General features: G+C 35.6%; 1 protein-coding gene across 1 annotated transcript in view; it reads left to right on the top strand.

Moving 5' to 3' along the window:
• Positions 1-25,338, top strand: part of LOC144433094 (ER degradation-enhancing alpha-mannosidase-like protein 1) — a 387,086-nt gene that overhangs the window by 332,726 nt on the left and 29,022 nt on the right. The window contains exons 6-9 of the mRNA XM_078121406.1: positions 2,865-2,956; positions 14,993-15,075; positions 16,312-16,432; positions 23,516-23,686. Of these exons, the coding sequence (XP_077977532.1) occupies positions 2,865-2,956; positions 14,993-15,075; positions 16,312-16,432; positions 23,516-23,686 (467 nt within the window). The remainder of the gene's footprint in view (positions 1-2,864; positions 2,957-14,992; positions 15,076-16,311; positions 16,433-23,515; positions 23,687-25,338) is intronic.

Raw genomic sequence — 25,338 nt, forward strand, 5'->3', positions numbered from 1 at the left:
AGATCTTGTTTTAACAATGTGTTTGCGCGTGCTGTACCAGCTAACCCGACCGACTTTTATGGCTTTGAGGACTCTGTGGGTTTACCGTATTACCAAAATAACACCTCAACGAAATGATTGAATTTAAACGGTAGATCATCTACCAGAGAATCTACCAACAAGAAATATGTGTTTTACAAAGTGATATGAATATACATGATTATAGTACCGTGTTTTGTATATACATGATAATACACGTATCATATCGTGTAATTTTGGTGGGGAACCTTGGTAAAATGACATGGGAATTCAGGTAGATTTTACCTACTTAAATGTGGGGAGGGGGTTACGCTGTTCTTATGTGCCCGCCCACTGGTGGTGAATGATATCTCAGTACCGTAGCCTGCAAGGGGGGCAGCTGCCCCCCCCCCCCTGAGATTTTGGAGAAAAAAAAGAAAGACAAAAAGCTACTTTTTGAATACATAGCGATGCTATTAAAATCGTTATTTACGTGACGATTCCTAGCATGCGCGATTTCAATGGATAGTTCACTAAAGTGACTGTACACTGACTCATGGCTAATATGTATCTTATATCGCTATTGTACACTGGCTTAACTTTGAATTAAAATGTGTCCAGTTAAAATTTTGCAGTAAATTGAATTTTTTTGCGCGAGAAAGTACAAAAGAAGTGCGCACATGCACTGTGCATTTACTGCGAGTAACAGTAGTCTTGAAAGTCTCCTTCATTTGAAGATAGCAAGTCGCAATTACAATGTCAGCGAGTGAAAAAAAAGACGGAAAAAGTCGTTCAACGTGAGGTTGCCTGCTATGCTGCATGCAGTGACTCCGAAGATGCGCTCGATCTCATTTACATCTTGTTCCTTATATTAAAACATTTCATGCTGATAAAACGGCAGATCTCTTTTTGGAATATTTGGTGGCCCTGAAAAACTGTTAAACTAGGTACGCATTTTAAGATCCACTATTTGAAGATATTTCTTTCAATAATTGTGTTCGACGTTGTCTTTGTTAAAATGTTGTTTGATATAATTATCTCATTGCACACTGACACTGGCGTTATTCCGCAATTCATTTTGAAGCGACAATTTGCTATGGAAAGAATGGCCCTGAATTTGTAAACAGAGCTGTACCTTCGACATCAAAATCCAAACTTCAATTCCATTATAATGATAATGACAAGGAGAATTCACTGAGTTCACCTTGGGTTCCGACATAAACGAGGCTATAACAGTTTTGGGAGTTGGGTAAAGAAAATGATTATTTTGTTGAGTTACTTATTTGAGAAAGCACCATCCATTTTTTTACTTTGAATGCGACATTTTTTCGGCAACTACTTTGAACGATACGACATTAGGCCAGAAAAAATGAAAAATCTGTTCAATCTACCCATATATGTTTTTCTGGCAATATATCCTCATGCGGGCTTCGCATTTGTTTCAAAATTAAAGATATTTCTTTATATTTTCTGAATAGTACATTTGAGTCTATTCCAAATTATATAATATCTTATACAATGGTTTACTTGGCTCTGATCATGCTGATGTTGCATACAAGCATGAATTGAGATTAAATATCCAAAGTGCACTAAAAAGAATTGAACAAAAGTTTACGACCATTGGACCATCAAAAGTCTGAAAGTCTTGAGATGTTTTGCTCTTTATTCGGGATTTTTTGGAACGAAATGAAACTTTAGGAGAATTCATTTACCATGTGCACATTAGCATACTATCGTTCAGCTTTGCCACAACAAAATACACTTCCAGATAATATGTAATACATAGCATAATTGTTTCAATTCTGGTATTTTATTATGTCTATGGTTATATTTTATGCCTCTAAATGGCATCCTACACTGTCACCTTTGGAGTTGTCACCTTCCAGTGCATCATTGTACCATATGATTTTATATTTCCACTGTAGTGTAGGTGACAGAAGCCTGAGACTAAAATAATGCTTGAGTTTCAATTGGCGGGGCTTAACATTTTTTTAGAAGAGAGGGTGCGAGGAACTACACCATTTGTTTAACCGTAAATTGTGTACATTTCCTTACTGTAGCTATGCAGACAAATTGCATGAGATAGTATCAAGATGACTGATTAAGTTCTATCTAAACTCGACCTGAAATATTTTGCTGTCATTATGTATGGTTTGTTTTATCCTTGTCAAGCATTGTGAAAAAATGAAATCGACCTACTTACCCAATGTGATGGGTAAGGTTACCCGTTGACAAGCATTTTTTATTTTTTCTGACCTTACATATGATATTTAATTGCGTATGCTAAAATATATATTATGTAAAATGCATGCAAATTTATGTAAATTATCACTTTTCTAAATTTTAAATGCATGATTACACCAGGACAAAGTTCTGACCCCCCCCCCCCCTTGGCAATCTGGTCAGGCTACGGCCCTGTATCTGCCCTCCCTCCCTCCCTCCCACAGGATTTCAACTTGCCCGCCAGCTAGCGCACTCCCCACCAGGGAAACTTTATTTGTTCTTTCCACTATACCAATAATTCTTTTTGACGTACCCAATGTGCGCCCTTCCCAACACAATTCGATGTGTTTCCCTCCCTGTATCAAAATCAAGACTTCCCTGCCGCAATTCTTCCTTGAAAAGAATTGCAGAGTAATGATGTACATGTAACATTACATTCATTGAATAGACTAGAAGTGTTAAATTAAAAAGCACGTACTTCAATAAACAACCTTGTATGTTATCAACCAAAGATCACGGCTGGCCAAATGCAACAATTCAATGACATTCATTAAGGTAATTAATATGATGAGAAATTCAAATAACCAGAATCGTTGTCAAACGAATGCAAGATTTTTTAGGCCAATTCTTTTGTATATTTACAGGTAATGTGATAGACATACAAACTGGTGAGTGGATTGGTACACAAAGTGGTCTTGGAGCTGGAATGGATTCTTTCTTTGAATATTTGCTGAAGGTAAGGCAATGAAATGCTTAAAGCCACAATGCTTGTGCTGCTGTTGTATGTGAAAGAGAGGGAGAGATGGGCGGAAAGATGGAATGGATGGATGGATGAGAAAAGGGAGGGAGAGAAGTAAGAGAAAGTGGGAGACAGCTTTCAGATTACAATTTCACCATTAAGACTGAAAAATATGATAGATTAGTTCTACAATCACAACAAAGTTATTCCTCACGCAAGATCCTAAAATGGTGCAAAATGCTTGATCCATTTAGTAAACATTTTCCGTTTATAGGTTTTGATGATTCTCTCACATTCTAATGACACAGTATAAATGAATATTCTTAAATACTGGAGAGTGATTATCTTAAACGATGCATTTGAGTGTCTACACGCCTTGCATCCATATTCAGCTTTCTAATGACATCTTGACCTTCGACCTTGACCCCTATTGGGTCAAATGGCCAAAAGTGTATTTGTACACCTCTGACATGCTATGCAAGTGCTGAATTCAAGAGTAGTATATAATACTGTGGAGTCGCCACTCACTTTCATTTACCCTGTCACACATTTTACTATAAATTTCTACAAGACGTCACTAAATGACTTTAACACTAAGTAATTAGGTCAGTTACCAACGTGTGGTAGGATCTAGTGAAACTCTCTTTAAATTTAAATGCAGGGTTGTGCACTGTAGTACCCATCTAGTGTTGCACATGCATTGTGACACATACCGATTTCAGCCAAACCTGGTGCAAATGTCAGATACTGTTGTTCAATGTGTACATCACTTTATTTCGCGACCTTCACGATAGTTTAACAGAATAACTGCCATATTTGTCATAAATCGACCGCAGAGAGTGTTAATGAGTTAGTGTTTTCTGAGATGAACTTGTTTTGAATACTGGCGCACCACAAAGTTGCGTTTTATCGATATACACAGATGAAAAAGAAAATTCAAAAATCGATTGTAAACTAACTTGTTCGAATACACCGATAAAATGGCTCTAGTGGGCCTTCTTTTGAAAGGGCAACCTCTCTGTGGGCAGTTTTACTTTGGAAAATACATCACTAGTTTGCAAAAATGGTGTAAATCAACCATGCTAGAAATGAATGTCTATGAGGAACTAGTGAAACTAGATAACAAAGATAACCCTGATACAATAAGTTAAGCTTCACCGAAAACACCGATAACATTTCCAAGAACGCTACACAGCGTATGTTTCTATTGAGGAAGTTAAGGAATCCTAATGCCAGCCAAGATGTTCTGGAAAAAGTGTGCAGGAGCCTTATTGAAAGTATACTTTCATTTTCAACATAACAGTATGGTATGGAAACTTGAGTTAAAGACAAAAGTAAGCTAGCTAGAATCACTACAATGCAATTACAAATCATAGGTAGACAACAACATCAACTATGGGAACTTTCCAATACATGACATCTGTTAAAAGGTAAGCATTTGCTATCACCGACGACCTCTCCCACCTCTTTATTCTCAGATCGAACTATTGCCTTCAGGCAGGCGCTATAAAATGCCACTTGTCCGCAAGAACTTTTCAAGAAGTCATTTTTACCAATCGCAATAAACAATTTTAATTCTGAATCAATTTCATTCAATTTTGATATCTCTGTCAAGACTTCTTACTATTAAAATGAGAATGTTGAAGATGTATGAGTAAGTAGGTAACTCAATTGGAATACACGTGCACCTGGATGTTGGCCGTGAACCCAGGTAGTACTATACCAACAGCAAAATGGTCACCAAAATAATAATGAAACAGTTACTATCATAATTAATGAAATAATTTTATACAGCAATGGTTCCCAACAGCAGAATGGTCACAAAATAATAATGAAACTATCATTAAAAGAAATGAAAGATAAACGAATTGTATGTGTCCAGTCAACCATTATGGTTTCCTAAAGCAAAGACATGGAAACGTATGTCTACCACCTCTAAGTAATGGGGTATTATTGGAAACTGGCATGGTGAAATAATTGACATAGCTTTACAACTGTGAGCCTTGCGCTCATGATTGTGTTAAATTGTGATAATTATCGGAAAACCGAATGTCTCTAGAGATTAGTAACATTCTCACCAAAGCAATTCTAAAATATATTAACGAAATAATCAGTTAAATTGTAATAGCCAAATCATTAGACATTGGAACACAAAACAGACATGAACGGAATCATGGTCTCAATTTAAGAATGAAAGACCCAATTTTCATCTTCAAATTATAGTAACACAAAGTGAAAGTTGAACGCCAAAGTCTTCGTCAAACTTGGATAAATAATCCTCTTCTTCTGGTATCAAGTAAATTAAATCTTTTACCAGTAGTACATTGTATGTTTTATATTTATATTTCTGGGAATACTGAATATCGATATCATAACTATTCCCTCAACTAACCGATCATTACACATATTTATCAAGTTTAAATGTGTGGGGTTTTTTTGACAATGGCATAAACAGAGACATAGAACCGGCATGCTATAGTGTGTTATATTACTGAAATTAACGTCGACGAAAATGACACCGAATGTAAATTGAATGCCTCCTGTAAGGCCAAACTTAAGGTGAAACTTTTAATATTGTTTTTCCTTCACGCATATGAACTTTCAAGTGCATTGAAGTATAACGGAATGAAGACAACGCCTTCTCTTGATACTGCCTCAAACTATCTCTAATGACAAAGATAGAATTTCAGAAGCAAATCAATGTCATTCACATTCATTGAACTCCCGCCTAATGCATGAACAATATGTGAAATGGAATTTTATATGCAATGTCTTAAATTCTAATTAGTGATTTGTTAGATGAAAGTCTGAACAGTGGAGGATATATCCTCTGAATGGTAAATGCTATTAATTATGCAAATTATCTAGTCAATAGCAATTCTACCCGTCATATAAGAGCATGTGTTATGGTATCACTAAGCTATTCAACACGTTAGATCACATTCTGAGCAGCAGTTGACGAGATATCATCTGATTGGCAAATCTCATTAATTGTGCAAATTAGTAAGATATAGCATGCAATATATACACTTCACACTTGTAGGAAATATTGTGTATCATGATGTCATTACTTTGTCCATCGTGCTAGAGAAATTATTATCATACAATACATGATTATCCCTTTATTGGTAAATCTAGGCAAATAAGCATTAAAATAAGATTTAGAACCCTACACAAACAAGTTTTATATGGTACAAATGTACTTTGTTATCATCAGATTAAGATTGAAGCTTGCCTACTGGCGAAAATTCATTATTTATGCAAAGACTCATTAATATGCATAGGGCCTAATCCGTTCCTAATCCGTTCATACTATTCCCATACGGAAAATATATATATATATATAAAGTTTCATTAAAATTGATGTCGTGTTTTAGACATTATTCTACAGATAGATAGATATATGGAGACAGTGCCGCAGCATAACCTTCACATACGGAAGGTAAGAATGAAATATAAATGTTAGTGTTTGTCTTCCTCTCCGGTAGTGTCAGGATATTGATATTTCACTGTGATTTATTGTGTGTTTTCTCTCCAGGTAGAGAAAAATAAAGTAGATTCACAGGTTTGAGTATGCAGACTAATAAAAAACACATCTTCCACCTGCCATTCATAATTTGCTTTAAACGTCACCTGTCAAAATTCTTATATTCCGGTTGTCAAATGAGCTATAGCTATTATTCATCATTCTAGTTAAGCAAAATAGTAATCCCAAATCTCGTGAGTTACATAGGTACCATATAAAGCATACCAAATTGTTGTCTTTTACTTTCATGGTTCGAATAAGAATCTGGCAGCTACCATAAAGTATGGTAATATATGGCACTGTCGGTAAACAAGCGGTGAGCTCGTACTCCTCTTACCAATACGAACTCGCCGAACAGCAGCAAAGATATCAGCGTTGGGCACGGGCGACTTTAGTGTATTGTGTGAAGGAGGGGTATATGGCGGCCATGATGGATGCTGACGAGTCCGATCGTCAGACATGAGTGTACTATTCTCATTCTAGGCCACTTGGAGGCATGCCAACTGTGCTATGTCTTCATTTTGCTGTCCAGCCCAATCGTATCTCTAGATTTGCATCATCAATACAATGTAATATTATAGTACAATGTGGTACAGTACAGTACAGTATAGTACAGTACAGTACAGTACAGTACAGTACAGTACAGTACAGCATAGTATAGTATAGTATAGTATAGTATAGTATAGTATAGTATAGTATAGTATAGTGTAGTATAGTGTAGTGTAGTGTAGTGTAGTGTAGTGTAGTGTAGTATAAATTAATGTATATAATATTATATGTGATTGTTTCCACGGTGAGGTCAAAGGTCGAAATGAAACAATGGTGAAACGTATCCATATTTGGTAGATTTTAGTGTTTTTATTGCAATTGTTAAACGTCACTGGGGATATATGATTTATATTACATACATGTTCTAGTATACAACAGTTAATATCACCAAGTACATACATATTGACATTCCTTTTCCTTCTTAAAGATGTCCTGTATTTATTTAACAATCAGTCAGCATTGCGAGCAGGTGGTGGCAAAAATGAATAATAGATGTCTTTCTCTGCATTTTTGTTAAACAAGAAACTTATCTATGCCTCTCAGCTTCTACAGTCATGACATGACATTTTACGTCTACCTATCAGTCAATCAATCAATCACAAAATCACAACACGGAACCATGGTGGTGTCCATTATATGCGTCGCCGACAACTAAACATCGCATGGGAACCATTGCTATAACTTACCACTGGCACCGTGTAAACCAGTCATGGTATAATCATGCATAGGGGATCAATCATTTTATGGCCTACAGAGAGTCTCTTATGACAGGGTCGAATTACTGCCCGGAAATATTTACACAAAGAAATTGTCGGTGCACTGTCAACACCATAGCATAAAACGGTGAATACCATGATGATAGGTATCAATGGCTGCAATGACAATTCACAGCTTAATTTCCATTAAGAAATAAAAAAAAATACTAATTTTAAAAAGTTACTGTAGGTCTCCAAATAGATGTTTGTGTTTAAATTACAATTTTGTTGAAACACGGCCAGCATAGTTTTCTTTAAGTGGTATTAACTCATACATCATGTGAAAACATCATAATTCATCATTTATAAAAGTTTAACATATCGATGAATTCGATTTTTAATGATGTAAGGGAAAACTTACTAACAATTTGGACATGGACAATTAAATTGGTGTCTCATATGTTGATGTAATATACGTTAAATGATTGATTGATGATACGCATCATATATAGAGACACCACAATGAAAGATGTCAAATTGTAGATATTTGTGTATGCCCGTGAATTAATCTCGTCTAGTTTCCAAAATTTACCAATTAAAACTGAAGATAAATGTCGGTAGTGCTCTTTGGATTTCCCATCAATTTGCAAACCTGTCTATTTTAATGAATATATTTGTTGGTTATTACTATTGAATGGAACGTCAGTCGTGAGTCAATTCCGCTGCAATTAGTAACCCGATTGTATCATGTGGCATACATCCAAATAACTGACAATAAGATGCCGTATTACATGTAGACATTAATGGAAAATTTATAAACAATCTGTACAGTTCCGAGAATGCTACTGTTTGATCTCATTAAAAATAATAACTCGGTGAATTTAATAAGCCATATTTGGCAGAAGATCCTCAATGCAATCTGAGATGCAGAAATAACAAAAAGTGTATTCTACTTCTAAATATTAAAGAGAAAATCAACTATCAACACGTGTCATTGACATGTGCTGCTGCATGATGCGGTCTTTTTCCAAACCGACGTTGTGCCGATAAAATCATGTAATAATCTCATCCCCTCTATATAGGCAACACTTGAATGGAATTCACGTAATTGAGCGACTACGGTACACTCTTGACCATACCCTCTGGTTAATCACGAGTGATCGTGTCTGTTGATGTATTAAATTGACAGAAACATAATAAAATATGGACGTTTTAACAGGTAGTTTTCGTAGAAACAGCGTGAGTCAATGAAACATATACATATATACGGTGTCATTATTATTATTATTATTATTATTATTATCATGTACTATTATTATTATTATTATTATTATTATTATTATTATTATTATTATTATTATATTGATAAACGTTCATATCGTTTCCTATGTTGAGAACAAGTTATCAGCGTAACAATATTTATATTAATATTCAGTCGGGGAATTATATAGACAAGATAAGTACAAGTTGTTTATCAATAGAATTCGCAGTAAGTCTCGCACATTCAAATTTAATTATAATCCATTTATTACTGACTGTTTTGTGTTTGTCAGTAGTCAGCTTCGCGAATCAAGCGAGTGTTTTAAGTACTAGTCACTTGCTGTTCAGTACCATTGGTGCCATTTTACATTCCATGAGGGAAAGGTATTACAGTCTGTTCTGTCTGTCTGTCTGTCTATTTTTTATGTCTGTGTCTGTTTGTGCGTATGGTTGTGGATGTTGATACGATAATTCAAACTCTGCAGCAACTGTTCTCACAAATCTTGATACACATTTTTAGCACAGCTGAACACTGATGTAGTTCTGTTTATCAGTAGTGCTTTAGGCGTCACAAAGTGTATGTGTAGGTGCGGATCTGTGTGTGTGTTTGTGTGTGTGTGTGTGTGTGTGTCACAAAGTGTCTCTCTAGGTGCGGGTGTGTGAGTGTGAGTGTGTGATGAGTGTGTTGTCTAAATGACTTTAAGTCAATAACAACCGATTCAGAAGCGATTATATTGCGTTGGTATTTGGTGGGAACATTACTTAGGGTGTATAGATGGAAGATTGTTCACTGAAAATGATCACATCATGGATGTGCGTTTTGGATCAAAATGTGTTATTGTTTTATTGATGTCATATAATCATTAAATCTGTTTATGGAGTAATTCAAAAGTATGTGTTAATATATGGTACCTTGATTAATCTCTCCTTGCGGGCTCTGTTGTAACACACTTTTTAGCACAACTGAACTATAATTTAAAGTTCAGTCATGCTATAGACGTGATAGAGCATTTGTCCGTCCGTCTGTATGTATGTCTGTCTGTCTGTCAATGGTAATACTTGAAGTAAAAAAACATTTGGCGTCCGGATAATTTTTAATGTTTTAGTTCATGATGGGAAAAGGTTCAAGACAAAGTGTACATACATATACTTGGCAACTTGACGTCATAGCAAGAGCCAAGTGTATAATGCAAACACGAGTATATAGACAAGTTGATAGACATTCAAAAAAATGACAGATATGCTTAGCAACAAGACCATGCCCATAACATCAGCCAGATAATTATACATGTTCTATATTGCTTTTTTATGTAGCTTTAGAGTTTAATGGTCATTTGGATGATTTTTGTTGGAAATTGGGAATTCGCACTCCAAATTTGTATCTAATATAAATTGGTACTTGTGTCAATGAGTCATTATAATGAATGACATATTACAAACTAATTGATATATCATGTATTGCGACCCAAAATGTTTATATTCCGACAGTACGTGTAGGAACAACAACCAAAAGACTTTGTGTTTTGCCCTTACATTACGGGAGGTATTCAGTTTACATCTGGTAAACTGCGTCAATGTTGGACCTGTTCAGTCCATGACTGTTTTATGACGTACAAATTGGAGCCAAATGTTGAGTCAATACACCTGCAGATATGTAAAGAGGAAATGGTGAATGGTCAATTATAGCAAGTCGCAATTTGATATAATGTGTAACTTTGCCTGTGGCAATTTCACTGCCTCCGTCGTTAATTATTCAGACAATTTTCCTGCATATTTCCTGCACCTGCAACCTTAAGAAGCAAATCTAAATTTACATCGCTCAAATCGACTTATAAAACACTGGCGACAATAACGTAGAAATCTTTGACACAAAGACAGAATGGTTCTACTTTCATTTGAAATGTGTCATTCTTTCACGCGTGTTTTCAAACAAGAGAAGTGTGATGTGTCCTGAATGTGGTGAAGTAGAACTTTGACCTGGCATTCTCTCAGTGCATGGTGTATTGCGATAACAGAACCACCAGTACAGTACAATGCTTGGTGGAATGTATCTCGTACTCACGTTACTTTTCAATACACTAATCACAATATCTTTTTCTGTTCTGCTTCGGTTTGTCTATACTCTCCCCTGTTTCTATGTCTGTCTGTTTATCTGTCTATCTAGCTACCTAGCTAATTATGTATCTATCCGTCTGTCTGTCTGTCTGTCTGTCTGTCTGTCGTCCGTCCGTCCGTCTGTCCGTCTGCCATTCTCCCGGCCCGTTTGCATCGGGTCGGTCTTTCATGTATATCCAATCGCTAATATAATTACATGTATTTGTCTCACATAACATTTAACTACCCTCCTCCTTCTTATAATACAGGTACCACTCCAAACGGTCGGCATTTTGACCAGACCACCCGTCGTTCTATATGTAGAAAAAGAAGAATATTTGTATATTTTGAATCGTTACGTTGTAAATATGTATACTGATAAACAATTGATGGTAATCACTGAATTACTTTTTACTTTGTGTTGAATGAACTTACACATGTATTGAACAAAGTGGCAATGGAAACTAGACCCGACAGAACTGAAGCACAGTAATGTAAATTAAAACTGTTCAAAGTACAGGTAGATTTGACATTTTGACGACTACTCACAGATTATCAGATGACGAATATTTTGAACAACTCAGTGGGAATGTAATATTTTCTATCCGTGGCAATGGAACAGGTTGGGTTGAATTATACTTATATGTACAAAGTATGCTGATATATTTATACCAAACTTGCTACATTTAAGAAAGGTTTCGCTGTGTAAATGTTAAGTTGCCATATTCAGGTTAGTTTTTTGCAATTTCATTAGTTGTTTTACTAATTGCCCTCGTGATTCTAGCTGTTTCAAATCAAATCCATAAATATAACCTGTGAGTTTTGTGTCTGTGTAGAACAGAGGTCGTAATGAAAATAAAAAAATTATCATTTGACCCATAGTTGCCCTTTGATAACCTGCATGCTGTAATAATTGTATTTACTTCGTGAAGTCTACAAAATCGTCTTCCGTGTGGTTTCAGGAAGATGGCCATTGCAATAAGGTTAACCCTATTTTTTTCTGTTTCTCATTACCCGATCGACCCAAATTTTCAGCTCCGACATCAAAATAAAAAAAAATTATTTTCACCCGTCCTTAATATGTTTGTGGAACGACACCCTTTCTGAGAATACGCAAGTGTCTGGATTGCCGACGTCATCTACAGTCATGGCGGGGCGACGACATGTGTTCACAAACAAAGCATTTTTTTCATGAAGGGAGTTCTTCAGGAAGGTGGCTGTAAGCATGCGCCAATTTTGTAGCGAAGTTGGAAAAGAAATCCAATTAAAAAGATAGAGAGAAGGAAAAGGATAGGCAGAGAAAAATGACGAAGATGATTTTTTTTAATCGACCGACCGACTCATAGTTGCCGTGAAAAAGGAATAAGAAACATAAAAAATAATAACATATATGGCTTCCTCCACTGGCAGACAATTTTCTAAACTAGAATGAAATGCGAAGTCAAAGTTCACACAACCATGCTGAATACCGTTTAATCGGAACAGTTGTGATTTGCGTGATTGTACGAAATGCGTAAGCATATAGTTCGAAATGAGTTCACCATAGTTGGCAAGTTTTACTTACCCTTTGTAATAGTATATACAGTTCATTGCTATATATCAGGAATATTTCTAAAACTGCAAAGCATTCTGGCAACCCACGTGTGTTCTCACTATTACATTATCCACATTACAAGTCTTTCAGTATTTTCACTACATTCTCAATGACTTTCACGGGTGTCCGTGATGCTGCACAGATTGTCAATTTTACTCACACACGCATACGTGTGATATGTTCTCATTTAGGGAATTGTGTTTGCAGACATTTAAGTATGAAGGTTGCTTATACTCCGTGTTTTGACAGATAAAGCTGTAATTTCATTCACCATTATCGAGAATCTGAAATGAGATTCAGTAGTCCTATAGGCATAGTTGAATGTACTAAGTGTGTGTATGGGTGTGTTTAAATTTTTGTGTGTGTTTGTTTGTTTGTTTGTCTTTGTGTGTATGTACGTGTGTATTTGTGTATGTTTTCATATGTCTGTACGTATTTGCAAAAACTGTTGGACTGATTACCTTGGTATTCAGTGGTGTTGATATTGTTCAAATAGGATGAATGACTGAAAAACTTAACTTCGAAAGTACAAGGCGGATAGGCATTTTGGCCCGGGGGAAATCGGGGAGGGGAGAGAGAGAGAGAGAGAGAGAGAGAGAAGAGAGAGAGAGAGAGAGAGAGAGAGAGAGAGAGAGAGAGAGAGAGAGAGAGAGAGAGAGAGAGAGAGAGGGGGGGGGGAGGGAGGGAGGGGGAGGGAGGGAGGGAGGGCGGGCGGACGGGCGGGAGGGTGGGAGGGAGGGAGAGAGAGAGAGGTCTAATTTACCCACCTTTGCCCCACCTTTACCTTACCTGTGACCCACCTAACTACCATCCCTGCCCAGGGGTAGTACAAGACGAAGTACCACTTTTGACTGTCTACAGACCCCAGGGGAGAGATCACCGTGGGTAAATTAAGTCAAGGTGGAACTTCGTTTCATACTCACCACATTTACACATCCTCTGCTCAAGCTTTAACCGGGCGGAAAGACATGGTCAAATATGACTTTTCGTATATGCATTATGGTAATGCAATCAAGCGCCAAATGAAATTTTGTTACAGCCAAACCAATATTTTCCTCCGTAAAGTTACAAACTGTTCAGTCGAGGTTAAAGCTACATTATTTAAAAACCTTTTGCTCGAATATGTCCTGCTCTCAGCTGTGGTCGTTGTACAATATAAGCAGTGTCTTAACAACTTAAGAGTTGGTTACAACAATATTTGTCGTATTTTGATGGGTTACATAACAGAGTCCAATGCTAGCTCAATGTTGTTACGGCAAGCATTGCCCACTTTTGTAACGCTTAGATGAAAAACGAATGTACAATTTGTTGACGTATAACAAATAGTTATAATGAACTCATTTTAGCGGTGCTTATTTCCGATACAATCCTCTACTCGGGGATCTTTAAAATGTGTAGAGATTTGCTGTATTTTTAAATGCTTGAACGTTTGTTCATGTGTGTCATCTTGTCTACCTGTCTTTTTAAAGTTCTTGTTTTAGAAATGCTGTTTTTGTGTGTATTTTTATCGCTTTCTGCATGTGTTAGCTAGGAGATATTTTAAGCATAGATGCATTCTTTTTTTCCAAAATAAATTTTAATAATTATAATAATAATAATAATGATTAGTAGTGGCATTGATAGAAATTCGCTTTTCATGTTGCCGTGTTATCAAACTATTGACCTAGCTGAGGTCACGCTAATGTAAACTGTTAGGAGATTTAATAAACAATTGTATCTATTTCGACATACAGTGGCCTTGCAAGGGTTATCAAATTAACGGTTGATAGACGACCTTTTCGCGAATAAGTTATATTACATATTACATTGACTATTTCGAATTCCTCATTTAAAATTTACAGCCTGTGTATACATAATTTATCATTGCACATTAATTTAACATGCTCTAGGGATGTGTTAAACGAGTTATTGTGTTGTTACGTATAACCCCTGATATTGGCACTGTGTCGTAGACTATTGCCTTATATCAATTCCACATACCCCTTTCCTTCTAGGCCACATATAGACCGAGTCGAGGGGAAAATATAGATTCTGAGTTGTACCACAAGTCCTATTTCGCTTACGTTCATCATGTATGAATTTTAAAAGTTTTTACATTCAATGTTGCAATATTAATTTTTCAACTGCATTATTGCAGCGTGCAAAATTTGTCCTGTCGTCAATTTCCAAGGGTCCATCTAACAGTACAGGTCAATAATTCAATTATTGAATGCTAGTGAAATGTGATAAGGCGCTGTCTTCCCAAAAATATATTCCATGTTCATAAGAAGGTATAACGAAGTATAGTCTGACCTGTCTCTTTATTTTCGTTGTAGTCGTATATAATGTTTGGTGACAAAGAAGATTTACTGATGTTCAATCAACTCTACACAAATGTAAAGACCCACATGAGAAAAGGGTAAGTCCATAACAAAACGCATGGATAGCTGTTAACAGTGTAGAGGGAACTGATGTTTGTGATGACATTAAAGATAAGACAACATAGAAAGGTAGACATTAAATTTAAGGATTAACACACAGTGATCAACTTTTTATGGCATTCATACATAGTATTCTCCACATGATAAGGCGTATAGTAGAGAGATAGTAGAGATGAGACATTCTCATTTATCTACTCAATAACAAAGGCCTTGGTTTATTACCTCAGCACATTGCACTGATATCAATATTTGATTTAATGTATTATTTCATGACTCCTCGTCCCAGTTCATTACACGTGTGTATTCATTGCTTTGTTGCAACTCCCATATTATCGAAATTAGTGCAAAAATCGAAAGTACTGGTGAGGGGGTGCATTTTGCTTGAATGTTGTTTCACATTTAAGTTAGGTGTAAGAGGAAACTTACATAGCAAACATATCTGGTTTTCTCCTATTCGCGTTTGTTATATTCATTATATTAATCATCGTCATTTGCATATTGAAACTTTTTTGTTAGTTTCATCATATAATACAGAACTGCGGTGATAGACATACAATTCTATTCTTTGTTTATTTTTAGACCCATGTAAGATTAGTAGTATTTTTTAAAGTTGGAGAGTTATACATGTAAGAAGTAACAGGAAATAGAGCGGCGATATAAATGAACTCTTTTGAATGTACCATGTACACTTCCGGCCTAAGAACCCACTAGAGTTTCATTGCAGGCAAATCTAATGATTATAGGTTGCAATGGTTGCCAGTGGCTACGTTGAGTAGCTGGCTATCCTCGACACATGTACACTTGTTAAGATTACAGCACACGATTAGGATATGATGACAAGTGAACCCCATTATATAGAATGTTCGTTTGCCCAATACCTCAGTTGATCCCATTAGTTATGTCATATCAAATATGAAATATAAGAGAAAATTGAGATGGTTTTATTTAGAATTCGTGAATTTTGCACCCAGTATTGCTACAGACTTTAAACAGAATATGGTGTTATTGCGCTGTTTTGATAGCACGAATATATTATCTTGTCCAGTATTAGTAAATGCCATGACGTTATGCATGCTCATCGTGTGACTAATCTGTTGTGAGCATAAGCTATCAAAACACGACATACATCCTACTGAACCGCGATGCACATAAATAACTTCCGAAATGCCATAGATCATTTCTTATTAATTCGTACCTTGCTTATATTCCTATAGGAGAGACGAATGCAACGATGGCGATGGAGAGCCACCACTTTACGTCAATGTCCGAATGGAAGATGGACGAACATTAAATACATGGATTGATGCACTCCAGGCGTCGCTACCTGGTGTCCAGGTAAATATTCGGCCCAATAAAATTTACATGTGTCCATTTACATGTGTCCAATATTTTGAAAGAGTGAACTGTATTACACTGACGCTGTCATTAGTATCCACCTCAAGTTAAATACACAGTAGCAAATTTATTTTGTGGATGTGTGAATGTGCATTGTAACAACTGGATATCTGCATATACTTTAATAAGCTCGATGTGTTTGTAGATTCCTCCACAATCACCTTTTTTAGAAACCATAGATCATCAATTCTGAATTGATTTTCAAAAAAAAAATGTTCGCGGAACACATATAAAAAGGCCAAAAGGTCAAAGATTCGCCTAACCTCCCATTCAGATTTAATTTTCTTCATTGATTACTTTAGCCCTGTTTAAAGTTGTAATCTAGTTTTACTTGTATGTATTGGTTGATCTCACGATGTAATTACTAGATAGCGGTATCTATGTATTATTCAATCATCGACCGTCACATACTTTAACACGAGGCAGACATGCTTCGAATAAATTGGCCATTAAACCAAGTTAGTTGAGTTGACTTCGTAATCAATTTACAAGAGTAATAGTACCAAACTAGTCTTAGTCGGTATTAATTGCTGTATAGTACTTCACATTTCTTGTAGTAGAAAATATCAAGACACTTTCATATTTACATAAGTTACCATTACATTTTCTTCTGATGTCACATTGGACATAAGGGAAAACAAAGCTTAAGTTACTTAATAGAATGAGTATGTTTCTAATATATCACAGGAATTATTCATTCATTCATTTCTACCTACCTACCTACCTACCTCCCTACATGCGCATACATACATACATACATACATACATACATACATACATACATACATACATACATACATGCATACATACATACATACATACATACATACATACATACATACATACATACATACATACATACATACATACATACATACATTCATACACACAGAGAGAGACAGACACGCACGCGCGCGCACACACACACACACGTTCGTTCGTTCATTCATTCATTCATTCATTCATTCATTCATTCATTCATTCATTCGATCCTAAATACATGTATTATTGTAAGACCTTGTAGATTGGCGACGTCTGTCTACTGTCGGACAAAATTGTCTCCATCAGTAACCTTTACATGACTTGTTTTGCATGTTTAATAATACATTTCACTTGAATCTAGCTAATCTAGCTAATCTAGCTAATCTAGCTAATCCAACCCAATGCGAAGGATATGTTACACCTTATTAGAAACATGATGATAAACTTCGAGATTTTATTTGGTGCCCCGGTTTTCCATATTTTGGTAGGTCTATTTCAAAAGAATTTCTCCTAGAAACTTCAAAGCTGCCGATAGAAAGGTATTTGTGGTGTTTCGTAACCATCACGCCATCCTAAATGTGTTATTAAATCAAATGTAGTGTTTCATCAGTAGTCATGGAGGTTGCTTTAATTTCATTCGTTTAATCTGATCTATCTAAGTAGCCGTTGTTGGTAAACCACAGGGAAGCGGAAACATGCATGAGAAGATCTGCACTGTTTTCATTCTAATTTCTTGTTTTCTTTGTTTTACTACTTTTATGTTCCATAGAGATTATGTTATAAATGATGAGTGCATTTTATTTCCAGTGCTTGCCTTTAGCTGTTATCAACTAATTATCAAATTTAAAAGTACATATAATGAGTTAATTGCTCAGCCATACTTCAATCCCTGCTGTAAACATTCGCCTTCTAGATTATTGCAGGTAGGAAGCTTGCACAATTGCCAAAATCATTACTTATGCAAATGATTCATTAAAACTTAAAGCCACATCAACACACTTAATAGGACATGTGCAATTTGTTATCGGCAATATATGTACCAAGTTATATAAAATTTGAATCTTCCATTCTTAAGATATTGCCCAAATGCCAAAATCAAATGGTGCACTAAAAGTAGCTTCTACACCATCAAGTTTTGTAGCAATTACTAGATTTGTTGTGAGCGATGTATGTACCAAATTGTATGAAATATGAATATGGCATTCTTCAGAGAATGCCTAATTAAAGAAAATCACCATGCAAATGGTTTATTAAAACTAAAAGCTACATCAAACACGGGTTAAAGGAAACTTATGCTTTGATAACGTTAATGTAGACATTAATGTTATATCAGATCAGAAGCTTGCATTCTTAAGATATTGCTTACTTACCGAAAATCATTAATTATGCAAACGACTCATTAATAGCCACTGGATGTTTACCAAAACCTAACCATACTTGCCATTACCATATGTATCAAGTTTTATGACAATTGATGCAGGATATTTTTTTATTGAGATAACGTGTTCACACGCGCGCGCACGCACACACACACATACACACACACGCACGCACGCCGCACGCACGCACGCACGCACGCATGCCTGCCTGCACATAATCATTACATGATCCTTACTTACGGAATGTAAAAAAAATGGCTATTAAATTGCAAAGTAAAGATCCTAACGGCATTTCCATTTTTTCAACAAATATCTTGATTTCGACATTGCAATAGTCTCTTCGGAGTGATTTCACTATGATGTTTCTTCTATGTTTACTTTGTTTTTGTTCGTTGTCTTTACTTACACAAACAGACAGAAGTTTTGTCAAAGGCTTGTTTTCATACATATCATGACTATGCATTATACAGTACATAATCATGAGCATGTTCCCATCTCTGTATTGTCTCAACCTAGTACATGACCGTTGACAACGGTACGATAATCATCTTCCAGCGATATCTGCTTTTAACGAAGTACCAAGGTCTGTAGACAATCCGACAACGTCTTTCTAATCATTGAATGATTGCACTTAGTCTACTAAAAGTAAGAGCTGTAGCTGTGATTCTCATGTTGATCGTAAATGCCAAAACAACCTCTAACTTTGAGCTTCATGAAAAGGGATACTTCATTAAATGGTTACCATTTGACAAAATTGATAGTAATTTTTTATGAAATAAATATTCTACAAAGATGCTAATACAAGAAACTAGCATGTTGAAATTCTTTAGTAAACTTTGAAATTAGTTAGTAACTACTTAGTAAGCTTTCAAAAATGAAGTTATGTATAACAATTTTGATCGCAAAAGTAAAACGTAAACTTTACGTTTAAGATATATGGCTTGCTATTAATTATTTGAAGCCTAAGTTGACATATTATATACAATGGAAATATTAATTGGATAGGTTTGGAACACACACACACACACACACTCTCTCTCTCACTCTCTCTCTCTCTCTCTCTCTCTCTCTCTCTCTCTCCCCCTCCCTCCCTCCCTCCCTCCCTCCCTCCCTCCCTCCCTCCCTCCCCCTCTCTCTCTCTCTCTCTCTCTCTCTCTCTCTCTCTCTCTCTCTCTCTCTCTCTCTCTCTCTCTCTCTCTCTCTCTCTCTCTCTCTCTCTCTCTCTCTCTCTCTCTCTCTCTCTCTCTCTCTCTCTCTCTCTCTCTCTCTCTCTCTCTCTCTCTCTCTCTCTCTCTCTCTCTCTCTCATTAATAGTTTATCCTTTGGCTAGATGAAATGTGCACAAGTTATCCACGACATCTTTTTTTGAGAAGACTTACCGTAACGCTTCTTGTAAAATTAGCGTTAAACATTGTAGGAAGTATACATGTCTTACATTCACGAAAATCACTTCATTGAGATGCATTTTTATATAGAAAGGGGGCTTGCAGACATGAGTAACTGTTCGTTCTTTATGAAAAGAATACACAATTAGATAAGTGTAGAAATGGGGAAATCGATGGAGGCGTAAATATTGCTTATAGATGTATAAGGTTTAAAATGTCATCCCAGCCTTCTCTATTTACTAATAATATCGTAAATCACATGTTTATGTTTAAAGAGATATAATGAGTTGGGATGCAGTAGTAATACATCTGCCTTGCCTGTAGTCATGTGTTGTTGCCAAGGTCTTCCAACGTTCTGCTTATATATATCGCGTGGTTGTTTGAGCTATGAGAACAGTCACCAAAGTGAGTGCTAGTGTAAATATTCTTTATACAAAAAAAATTGTGTGCTTCCGATTACGCTTGATTTTAGAATGGGTAGGGTAGATAGATTTTTTAACTTATTGTTTTTATATATTTTTTCATATGTGAGTGTCTAGTTCAGATAGTTGCGTTTTCCGTTGCTTTCCATATGGTCGTTGTGTTATTGTTTTCTTCTCATCAGATGTACAGTCATTACAGGATCTTTTTAAGTTGATGCCATCATATAGAATTTTCATTCCAACTATTACTGTACTCAGAGCATTTCTTAATACTAAGATGGCGTAATAACATGGTTTGATATCTGCTTTCACATGTGTTTATACATACTTTAATGAGTGGATACTTCCTTTGACTATGTAATTAACACATACAATAATATCATTATCATCTAGCATATCCAATCATAAATGTGATATTTTCAAGATAAACTAGGCTTTTCTGCTTTTATAACTGAGAAAGTTTAATTTTGAAATAGTTTCAAGCCACATCATATTGTTTACGGTATCATTACTCTTAACGTATAGTCCGAAACGTCAGAAATATTAAAGCTAAAATATGGCTTTACATATTTGTACAGTGCGTATATATTTGATAATAGCATGGGGTATATTTACTGTTCATAAAACTATACATACAATATCTGGCAATTTGACTACCACTGAGATGTCTGACTCAATTTCCGGTGTGTCACTCGAAGATTACAAAGTTAAGGATACTGAAATATATTAATAGCAATGCACTATCCATTTTCAGGGCACCTTGGTGTGAGCGTTGACAGGGTTGTAGTTGAAGCACTCAGGGGACGTTTAAGTCATTTGTTATGGCCTAGCACTTTAAGTGGAAAAAAGTATCAAAGGTTCATGCAACTGTTGATAAGCAGGCGAGGTTTTAGCATGTAGATTTAGCCAGCCTGCTGTCTTTTTTGAAGTGTTTTATTGTAAATGGGGAAGAGCATTCCGTTGAGAAGTTGAAGGAGGCATTATGCTGGCGTTATTTATAGAATTGTTCATTATGTTCTTGTTTAGCATGTGCTTCCAGATAACAGTAAGGCAGAGGCTTGTGTATACTTTGTATGAAATTGTTAATTTTTGACATGAGGAAGAGACAGACAGTCAGACAGACAGACAGACAATTATTATACTCTTTTAACAGGGCGAAAGTAAGTCAGACGTTTTGGAAACTATTTGTTGAAATCTAGGTTTGATATCTAGTTTTAGCCCCAACGGGCTCCACCCGGAGGATAGATTTACTAGTCCTTGCATCCGTCCTTGTGTGCATGCATCCGTGTGTTCATGTGTGAGTGCGTTCACCCTCGTACATTTAGCAGGCACCAACTGACTTCAACCAAACTTGGTACAAAGGTAACATACTATGTGAGACACGTGCACATCACTTCGTTTTGTGACTGAATCAAATATGGTCGAGTGGCAGCCATATTTGTTGTAAAAATTCGTACAATTTGCATCATAATGTAAGAGTATGTATAATACATGATAGCAACACCATTAAATCGCGTACGTATAGTCATATTATTAAGACTTTGATCTTGAAAGTGCTCTTCAGGTTAAATAGCCAAATTTGGATTATCTCCATAGCTTTTTGAGTCAAACATGATTGTATTTTAATCATGTTTTGGGTTTTACTATGTGAAGTATACCCACTTCACTTAATTTCACGTCTGTGACTTGTATAGCAAAATGGCAGCCATATTTGGGTTTTTTACATTTAAAACACATTTTGCCTCATATCTCAAGAAGTTATATATATATATATATATATATATATATATATATATATATATATATATATATATATATATATATATAGTAAATAGTATCAAACTCGTAGAATAGAGTGCTCGATGCTTGGGTAAGCAGGGCGGGAATAATCAAAGTAAGTTGGTTGGAACTTGAGGTGCTTAGTTGTAACTCCGAGTTTCACGCTCAATGCGTTCATCAGACAACAGTTGTCTGATGAACGCATTGAGCGTGAAACTCGGAGTTACAACTAAGCACCTCAAGTTCCAACCAACTTACTTTGATTATATATATATATATATATATATATATATATATATATATATATATATATATATATATATATATATATATATATATATATATATATATATATATATATATATATATATATAGTTTTGGTAGTACTGGAACTCTTTCTTGGTTGTAACTCGGAGTTTCACGCATAGTGCGATCATCAGACATGTCTGATGATCGCACTATGCGTGAAACTCCGAGTTACAACCAAGAAAGAGTTCCAGTACTACCAAAACTATTACGCTCTGCCACTGCGGTATAGAGCACTGTCTTAGCAGATTGATACTCACCGAGTTATATATATATATATATATATATATATATATATGGACACCATTCAAGTGTCTACCCCAAATTGTCACTATTGTAAGCTTTTTTAATAGATCCTGACCTTTGACCATGACAAATGTTTCCAAGTCGAAATGACCGAAATATGTCTTTGTATGATAACCCAAGAAGTTTAATACACAAAGACTCCATTTAAGTGTCGTCACTCTGCATATTGTCAGAGCTAAGCTTTCTTTTTATACCTTGTCCTTTGACATTGAACTCCATATTCAAGATCAAATAGCAAATTGGTCCATAACTTATGAAGTTTTGTATCTGGAGACACTATTCAAGTGTCTGCACCTCAGCCGTATAAATATAGAGGTTAGCTTTCAAGCTGAATACTAATACTTTAACCTCACGCTTCATTTTCAAGGTCAAACTTAATTTCCAGAATAACTTTGCTATGCAACAAACCAGTTGGGGGATATATGTCTTCTATGAAGGCTTGTTATGCATGTATCCCGTGTGATAACTGACTTGGTGTTGTACTTATTCGCTTGGTCTGTTTGTGTCTGTTCTTACATGTGTCCCTATTTATATGTGAAAACATTGATTGATTGATTGATTGATTGATTGATTGATTGATTGATTGATTGATTGATTGATTGATTGATTGATTGATTGATTGATTGATTGATTGATTGATTGATTGATTGATTGATTGATTGTCATTACTTCATCTTAAAATAGGTTCTAGCAGGGGACACGGAAGAAGCTATATGCAGTCATGCAATTTTCTATGCAATTTGGAGAAAGTACGATGCTCTTCCAGAAAGATTTAATTGGAATGCCAAATATCCAGATGTATTTTTCTATCCACTTAGGCCAGAGCTTGTAGAATCGACATATTTATTATACCAGGTAGGTGATCCCTATTGAATATGACAGCCGAAAATGGAATATGATGTCGATGTTTAAATGTTAGTAATAATACGAAGTATAGTATGCACATTTAGTCTATTCAATGATTAATTCTATACGCTCATGTGGAATAATTAACCTTTTGTCACTCACTGGCTGTGGGCACTACTGTCGAAATAAGTATGTAATCTCTAGTCTAATTACAGTTTGTGTACGTGTCACTTCAATTTCATGAGGCTTGGTTCTAAAACTAACACGGTACATTTACTGAAAGTAATTTAAATGGCATGACATGACATGACATGATATATTACAAGGAATATAGGAACAGTATGGACAAGCTATTTTTAACTCGATAGAATATTAGACATCGTCAACGAATCGGAATTAAGGTCTCTTCAATGGCATCTGGTATACACTTCGGATTTTAGTGAAATGGTGGTTTAGAATACGAAAGGCTCATTGAAAGTAATATTGATAGATCTCAGTAGTCTTGCCAATGAAGGGGAAGAAATAGGTCTCTTTGACACCCTGGTCTCTTTTATTTCAATCTCGGCTGCTGTCACGTGTCTTTTCATTTTGATTGTATCCAGGACGTTACATTATAAAATATGTGGCTTTTTCCATTACCGAAACTGTAATGAGACCTTTCAAATGTCAATCTGCAGAATGGTGCATAACCGTTTTTTTTCACCTCTACTACAAAATATGAATGTTCTAATGTAACAAAACATACAATGTATAAACATATACATAATAGCTGTTTTTTTATGAGGTTCGTGTCTGTATATAGGATAAAATGGCTGAAATTTATATTATAGCATGCTCGCTACCATAATATCTGTTATTTTATTGGACGAGTCGCTATTATACATTTCCCAATATATACCCTGGTATTAGGCCCGAACGCTGTATAATGTATGGGAATTTTAAAATCCATACTATTAATTATTTAAAACAAATCGCTTTTTTGTATCTGTTTTTTTTTCTTCAAATTAATCCTATTAGAAGCTTACAAATAAACTTGCAACATAAATTCCATGGAACCCTTGGAGCACGTTCCGAAATGATTGAATACAGTCACTCCTCCACTGCGTGATACAGCCCTGAACTTTAATAATCTCAACGTCAAGATATGGAATAAACCATTTGCCTTTGGGTAGAATGTGGGACAACAATAGCTATATCATTTTTGGGTTTGGAATAAACATATGCATTCTTTTTTCTTTTTTTTGAATTATTGATATAGAGTATATGCTTGATATTTCACGACGATTTTAATTCAATTCTAAACAAAATAATGAAATATTACAATCATCCCGCATCAAGTCACGACACCCATTCAATAATGAAATAATCCAATTGACGCTTTCACATGCATTACCCTGGACGGGCTTAGAGTGAAAGACATTGGGCCAAAAAAAATAGTTTCTGGTCAGGACAGTTTGTCTAAAATGGTGCGACGACGCGAATTTATGTCTAATGCCAAAATCAAATCAAGCTATTGTGTGTACATATTATGAAAGACTAACTACATGTAACTGAATAACTTCCGAAATGTCTAATACTGAATTCCCCTGAGAATGACCCATCACCGTCAAATCATGTAAACTATTTGTACATATAGTTTGGTTTTTTGTTTGGGGGGGGAC

The sequence above is a fragment of the Glandiceps talaboti genome, chromosome 1 (assembly GCF_964340395.1).
Source record: "Glandiceps talaboti chromosome 1, keGlaTala1.1, whole genome shotgun sequence".
In the NCBI taxonomy this organism is placed as follows: Eukaryota; Metazoa; Hemichordata; class Enteropneusta; family Spengelidae; genus Glandiceps; species Glandiceps talaboti.